The sequence below is a fragment of the Physcomitrium patens genome, chromosome 23, assembly GCF_059467195.1.
Source record: "Physcomitrium patens ecotype Gransden chromosome 23, ASM5946719v1, whole genome shotgun sequence".
Taxonomy (NCBI): domain Eukaryota; kingdom Viridiplantae; phylum Streptophyta; class Bryopsida; order Funariales; family Funariaceae; genus Physcomitrium; species Physcomitrium patens.
Genome location: NC_143432.1, coordinates 14,372,692 through 14,380,494, shown reverse-complemented (window position 1 = coordinate 14,380,494; position 7,803 = coordinate 14,372,692). Strand labels below are relative to the sequence as shown.

General features: G+C 37.7%; 1 protein-coding gene across 4 annotated transcripts; it reads right to left on the bottom strand.

Moving 5' to 3' along the window:
* Window positions 1–2,419: 2,419 nt before the first annotated feature.
* Window positions 2,420–5,877, bottom strand: LOC112275501 (polyphenol oxidase, chloroplastic). 4 transcript variants are annotated; one of them, XM_024505899.3, is made up of 3 exons: window positions 5,388–5,877; window positions 4,813–4,928; window positions 2,420–4,465 (listed from the first exon to the last, which is right to left on the bottom strand). In XM_024505899.3, the coding sequence occupies exon 3, from the start codon at window positions 4,395–4,397 to the stop codon at window positions 2,748–2,750; it is 1,650 nt and encodes a 549-aa protein (XP_024361667.1). In that variant the 5' UTR covers window positions 4,398–4,465; window positions 4,813–4,928; window positions 5,388–5,877; the 3' UTR covers window positions 2,420–2,747. The 4 variants fall into 4 exon arrangements, with proteins under 4 accessions (XP_024361667.1, XP_024361665.1, XP_024361666.1 ...); XM_024505897.3 differs by having other exon boundaries at window positions 5,423–5,877; XM_024505898.1 differs by lacking the exon at window positions 5,388–5,877 and adding an exon at window positions 5,235–5,381.
* Window positions 5,878–7,803: the final 1,926 nt, after the last annotated feature.

Here is a 7,803-nt window from a genome sequence, read left to right as displayed (position 1 = left end):
CTACTTCAAAAAATTGTTGATTCAATGTTGTGGTTACAGGCGTTGTTCATCAATTTTATCTTTCTAGAAATATCGACACAGAAATCAGCTTATGGATGTGGAGACAATGTTTTAGATGTAATTTTAAATTTTAATTATAATCATTTTCCTTGTTCATTAAATTAGTGTTCAGTAAGCTTTGAATTAGAATATAATAAAAAGTGTTGGATTTTCAAGCGATTGAAATGCAATATTATTGTAAGAAACCTAGTCATATGTAGAATCAAGCACAACTAAGTTGGTTTTTCATAAATTTCAAAAAACGCATTATTAGGCAGTATGTATTCACAGGTTCTCCAAACTTACATCAACAAGTGATTTCCCTGAATTACAAAACCAATTCTATATGTTTTAAAAAATTATATTATAGTTGATGTACTACAAAATTCATTGACGACTTGGATAGTATTGTAATAACAGATAATGTATATACAAAAATATATTTTATCCACAAATGATGTCATTATATTGAAGCTATTTGTTAGTGTTGTTTGGATATATTTATGTGTGTTTTTTTTTGTTTTTCACATTATGAATTTCATTGATTTAAAATTGTGTGATTAGAATTCAATGCATGGGTTTATTGTATATATATACATATATATATACTTACCAAATAGTGGAAACCCGTGCCATTGGTCACAAAAAAGTTGTAAAATTTAAATTTATGGTTGCTAAGTCAAATATTGACTAAAAGAAATGTTAATAATATAAAATATGAGTTAAAATGATTAAAAAAATAATGTGGTTGGAAATTGAAAAAACTACCATGTATGTTTATTTATATATATATATATATATATATATGAATTGATTTTGATTTTGTTTTTGACATTGTATCCTTTGATATTATTACAGAATACAATTGAAAAAATTTTCTTGATTTTTTTCTTAAATCTTAAGTCAATCACCTATTGTAATTGAAACAATTTATCTTGAAATTAAAAATTAACAAAAAAACTCAGCGCCAATTCATTTTATAAAATTTATTTAAATTACATTTTTTTTTCTTAGAACACATCTGTAAAAATTTTTAAAAAACTTTTACAGCATATAGTAGTAATTAAGCTAATCTTACATTGGAAATACAATGCAAAAAGAAAAAATAACTTAAATTCAACATGGTTCAAAAACATACTCACACAATCAATAATTTTAATATACCTTTCTATATATTGTGATAAAAAATGATCACAAACTTGATATTGTGATTTCCATAAAATTTTAAAGTAAACTGTAAATTAATATTTATGAAAAAAATTTAAAAAAAATTGTATAACTAAATATTACATGATATGAATGTCAAACTTATATTGTTTAAGACATTGATGAGAATAAAACAATGTAATGTTTTTTTTTACAAACCAGAATTGTTTAAAAACCTAAATGATATCCATTTTGTTCTAAGATTATTATATATTGAATCATGATCATTATGACAAATAGTAGTATTCTGTAAATTTCATCAAAAACTCAAGAAAATATTTTGTTGAACATCTCGTAATTGTTTTCTTTCATATTGTTTTAGAATGTGTTTTTTTCATAGTACTCTAAGATATTATAATATAGGGTTATATTGAATGTATTTTTAAACTTACATTGAATATAATCACGTGTACAAATAATTATTACAGATTACACCAGTACTTTTAGAACTCATAATTTATAATTCATGATACGTGAACATATTTTATTTATTAAGTGTCGATATTTTTACTAATATATCACAAATGTAATGACACTATGTGTAAGCACCTTGTTCAGCAGACAATTAGAAATCAGTAATTTAAAAAAATCCTTTAGAAGAATTTTCTTAGACATGTTATTTTAAAGATATATCTTTAATTTTTTTAAAAAACTTGATGAAAAATCTTTAGGAAATCAAGTAAAAATCATCATGTATTACTGTACTTGTGTATAGCAAGTTAGTTAATTAATTAGTTTTGTGTCATGATTTCTCAAAATTTTCTTGTTGCACTCTTGATTTTGTTGTAATATTATTGATCTTTCAAAATATTGTTATTTAATCTAAAAACATAAGTGAAATTGTAAACCAAAGAGTTCAAATAACATGTACAATTTTTTTCCTATACCCCCAACATTGTGTAAAAGTTTGGCTTTCCAGGTTTTTTTTTTGCGATTCTTCACAAAAAGCTTGAAAAAAAACCAAAAAGGTGTATAAATAACCAAAATCATGTCAGATGTGGATATAACTCTATGCAGGAATGTCCCATTTTAGTCTGAAACATACTCAATCGTGCTCAGTCGGCAAATCACGAGTAACTGGCACCAGGACGAGATCAGCATGTGGCAAAATCACACAGAAACAAGCACTCAGAGCCTATATAAACATATATATAACCATATATATACACATATGTTTACTTGTATAGTTTGTTATGGTAGCTTCACAAATTTATTGATGTTCAGAGGAGAAAAAAAAACAAGTACACGACATGAAGAAGTGCTAAGAAATGCTGAAGAAAATTTGGGTTGAGTCCTTCATAGTGCTCTCGAACTGAGACCTGCAGGCACCGCGTCGTGGAAGCAATCGAGAATTCACTCGCTAGTACACTAAATGATTTGATTTGGAAATGTAATGCAATGAAATGAGATGAACGTCCACGAGGAAGAACACGGTACACAATCAATCAATCAATCAATCAATCAATCAATCAACCGATCGATCTATCGGTCGATGGACCCGTCTAGTTTTTGGAGTAGACGATCTTTGCACTGGTGAGATTGAATCCTGCCTCGCCCGCGATGAATGGCGGCGCCGCATTCTCGCCCACCATTGTAATCACAATCTCCGTGAGATTTGCTCTGCCCATGACTTCTAGCTTGCGCCTGATTCCGAACCGGAACGTGAGTTCAGGTTGTAGATCGGGCGACATGCCGGGATGCGGGAACGAGAACATGTTGCCGATGAATTCTAGGCACCCGATGGAGGTGGTCTCGTACGTGGAGTTGGGCAGGAACACGAAGATGTTCTGAAGATGGCGCTGGTGCCAGTCCAATTTCCCCTTCAGCTCCAGCAATTCCTCGCCGTGCAGTTCTGACCTGTATGGTTCCCTCTTCAGTTTGAATGTCGTTGGAGCCGACTTCACGAACAAGAAGCCATTGAACGCGGGGGTGGCCGCGATCAGAGCATCGTCGTCTGCTGCTGTCGCATTCGGGTTGCAATGTTTCCACTGAGGACCGGCAGCTTTCGAGACTGCTCCATTCTCCACCCAGTCGGCTGATGAATTCGTGTACTTGTACCGCAATAAGTCGAGATCTAGAGCTTGCTTCACGCAGACGGACACTTGCTCGCCATCCTCGTCGTAGAACGTGAATTCCGTGTTGAGGTAATCGGGATCCGAGATGTCCTTGCGGTATTTGCCGGGGAGCGTCTTCCACATCTCCCACAGGCGATCCACGTTGGCGTGGTGAGAGAAGAAGATGGGGTCGGAGGCGGAGTCCTTGTTGGTGGACATCTTGATTACGTTGGTCCAGATGTGGACGGGCCCGTGTGGCCTCGCTTCCAGGGTGCCCATGCCCACGCCGCCGTAGTCTCCGAACCTATAGGGTGCCCCGTGGAATGTCAAGGGTGTTGGCCCGCCGGACAAAAATTGTGTCCAGAGCAAGTGAGCGTTTTCGAGGCGAACCGCTTCGGGGTTCTTTGGGATGCATGGAATTCCGACCACGTCTTGGAATTCGACCAAGCGGGGGGGAACGGATTGAGTAGCGCATGCGTTGCGCAGAGGGTCAAACAATGGCGATGTCTTGTTGATGGGATTTGCGAAGTAGGTGTTATTGTCCTGGTAGACTTTGGGGAAGATGTTAGGGAGGGGGTTTTGCGTGCTGTCCTGGTTATCCCAGTTCCAGTATGGCAGAGCGAATGTGTCGTCGCCGATGAGCTTGGCGAGGATTCTCTCGTGGAAGTAGAGGTACAAGCGATGCCATGGGAGGAACAGCCAGGTCTGGTGAATTTCCAGAGGGTACTCGTTCTCCGGGAAGTGGAGATGATTGTTGCAGTAAGCGCAGTGGAGACGGTACTGAGCTGTGAATGACCTTCCATCTGTCTCAGGTAGTGCTCGCATCAGCTCCACCGCTTTCTGGTACTTGGCAATGTAGGCGTCGTCCACCAAGTGTGCAGCCTGGCGGACTCGCATCGGCAGCCTGGGTTTGAAGTCGAATTTTTTGACGGGGCCGGGGGGAGCAGGCAGGGTGCAGCATCCCTCCGTAGAATTGAAAGCATAACTGCACAGCTTCAAATCCGGTGCTGGGAAGGGCTTTCCTTCAGTAGGGGCGATCAGGTAGATAACAAACACTGTGGCAAGTACGCCACAGAGCGAAGCAATCCTGGAGGCCATCCTTCAAATCTCAATCGCGCTCGTATTGTTACTCAACGTCGAAGCTCCTTCTACCGAGCTCTTGGATCCTGAAAACCACGTCGCAAGGTCATTAATTTGGACGACGACCCCCGCTGATCCGATTTCGGAGAATTACCATTATGATAAAAGAGTCCTCCACGACAACTCATACAGTCTGTTAACGTTTTGCGAAGACAAGTTGTGATCTTTTTGTACAACAGAAACGACACTAACTACAGCTGGTCTAAACTCTCACCAGTGCAAATTTTAGTAAGGAAAACAATTATTAATCAAATGTTCAAAAACCTAATTTAAAAAATCTAAAAGCTGCAGCTGACATCCACTTGGTCCGAGTGTCCATCATTCGACAAATAAAAATCCTGCAGTGCAAAACCGAAAGAAAAGCAGAGCTCACCTCCCCAAATCCTTGCTAGCCCTGAGGTCTATTCAACATTTCGCTGGTTAAATTGCCGACCTCACATCTGAAATGCTTCAGAATCGATTACCATCGTCCAGTTCGGCACTAAGGTTCTGCATGACCAAGAAAGAGAAACAGAACATGGGCATCAAGTTGTCGCTCATCAAGAGATTGCCTTACATCTGGAACGTACAATTTCTCGTGGGTAACCTCGTGACCAAGCTACACTGATTTCCTTTTCCCTATCCTACTCTACCAAAAAACACAACCAAACAAACAAACAAACGAGCACACCATCCGATTACACAGGAACCAGGTCTAAATTCAAGAGCAAACTTATCGGGCATAAGAATTACACAGCGAAGTTTTCTATTAGATATATCGGTTAACCATCACAACAAACGTTCATTCCAACTCACACCCAGCTCTGCCAAACTGATCGACTCAAGTCGACGCTCTGGCCGCAGAGGACACCAGGGACATCGACACTTATCGATGGAGCTGCCCTAACCCCTCATGTCTAAGTTAAAATAATGCAGTAAAACTTGTCCGAGTTTGTCCGAACTACTTGCCTGTAACTGATTAGAAGAAGCGGAATGCTTGGTACCTGAAGGACAACTTGATCGACGAGAGCGGAGTTTGCGAGTACCGGGAGCACGCTGACGCTACTCTGCGGCTGCTTTTCGCGATCTGAGTGTTATCGATCCCAACTGAGGATGGAACAAGTTATATCCGAATGGGAAACCAGTAAGCTGGAAGCGAAGCCACAACTGTGCCAATCATGCACTGATCTCCGAGAAAGCTGCTCACAAGGTCCCTTCAAAGCCAAAGCCAAATTCAAGGTTCGCTCCAGCACTTCATCCTTGACTTCGCCACTAGAAATTCACTCTTTCCAAGTCTTGTCAGAACAGTTGTTGCAAAGTTCGATAGTCGGAAGGATTAATCTTCAAGCTTTCGGAGCTTCGCCAATGAAGTTTTTTTCTCGTAACTTCCTAACAGCAAGCAAAAACATTATTGACGGAGTCTGGGTAGAAACATGTGGCCGCAAACACTTACACACGCACGCACACACACACTAGTCAACCATAGTGTTCACTTGTTTAAAACAAATGACTTTGCAAGACTGCTGATAAAATCTCTACACATTGTGTGAATGAGCTGGATTTACGGATAAACCGATAACTTTCCACATGATCCCTTCTTAAAATGTATGTGCATGAATTGTTCAGTTTCATCAAGAGTTTTAAGTTGTATGGGTAAGAAAAGTTGGAAGCTCCACAGCGCTCCTCCTCAATGATTTCAGGTTATATTTTCTTTTTGTCTTTTTTCTTCCTGATACATTTATTTTAATATCTATACAATTTTTCAACCCTTTTCTGAATTATCCAAAATCACACGCCTTTCAATGTACAGGAAATCGGGCTACAAATGACCGTACCACTTCACGTGGGATCCACTCCGGAGGGAAATTATTCCATTGTACGACATGCTGACATCTGTCAACAAGCAAAAAAAAACGAAAAATCCAAAGTTTCTCCTCGTGACTGTATCCGTGCGAAAAATGGTATCAAGCCAACCAATATTTTACAACGCACATCGCACAAAAGAGATGCCCAAATCCTAAAAACATATATGTATATATTTAAGAACCTTATTCTTGATGAGTCATGTCGTTTTTCAAAGTTTTAGCCCTTTTAAATTAAACAGTTCAGAACACGATCAAAATATAAAAATTGGGAATGAACATTATATGTTTGTCGGCTAAATAAAACCCATGCTAATCACAAAAATATCGACAAAATAAAATAAAAATTTTGCAAAATATTAAATTGTGAAACGAGTAGGGAAAGTCCGTTGACCTTGGAGATTTCTGTGTAAACTTGCAAAGGGCTCCGACCTTTTCAACGCCCAAGTCAAACATGGAATCTGCGACGAAGCTGACCACTCGCCACTTAAAGGGCGAAGTCGTTGCTCCCATTCACAGAAAATTCCCGGAATTCGATGCCAATAATGGGTCAACCACACAAGTCAACCCTCGTGGTCAACGCACTTATTGGCCATTGCGTTTGTTGCGCACGCGTTCCCCAAGGGTCTTGTTGACACCCGTGCTTGTTCCCAATGGTTGTTCCCAAGGGCCCTGCCCATTTAGATTATGTCTAGTGATTTATTTAAGGGGTTTAATTTTCAGTAGCGAATAATTGGTAAGCAACGGAACTTTGCCTCTAATTCCTAATTTAATGAAAGGGTTGGGAATAGCGTTCGCTAAGTTTTTCTATTGGTTTTTGTAACGTTACGAAATAATCAAAGTAAGAAGAAAGATTTTTTTGAGGTAATGGTTTGAAGCAAAAACAAACAATAAATTATTACTTAGTATGGCTCAATTATTTCTCTGTGTACATTGGATTCATGCACCATGTTTGTTTTTTTATTTGATAGAATCTTTTGTGATTTCTATTGCAGTTGGGGCAGTGCTTTTTAGAGTTTCTGAATCTATTATAGTGAATTGTTTTTCCTTTAATTCATGCTCCAATCATAAGAATAAAGAATAGGAAGAAGCAGTTAGAAAACAACATTTCATACACCTTATTGTGTCACGGCTGTAGATTATTTTATTCATTGGGAGTTATTGAACTGTGTTTCACAAGCATATGATTTTACTTTGAAAGTATTAGCTCTGTTTTTAGTTCAACACCCAATTAACACCATAAATATCTTTCATCTGAGAAAAAAATGATCAGAAAGAGGGTTATTTTGTAATTTAGTTTTTAGTAGATATCACTAAATCATGTATGAATACAGGAATTTTTTTTCTTCATATATATTTTTATAAAATTAAATAGTCAATCTTAATTTATTTATTGTGCACATGGTATTTCCTTGTCATTTTCCAAAATGTCGAGAATAAGAATAATGTTTTTTAAAAAGATGTAAAATTTCATAAGTAATCATGTTCTGTTATCGACTTTAAAATAGTTTTTACAAAATTTA

Bases quoted from the DNA above. Each gene is read 5' to 3' on its own strand.
- LOC112275501 (XM_024505899.3), bottom strand. From the start codon at position 4,397: ATGGCCTCCAGGATTGCTTCGCTCTGTGGCGTACTTGCCACAGTGTTT.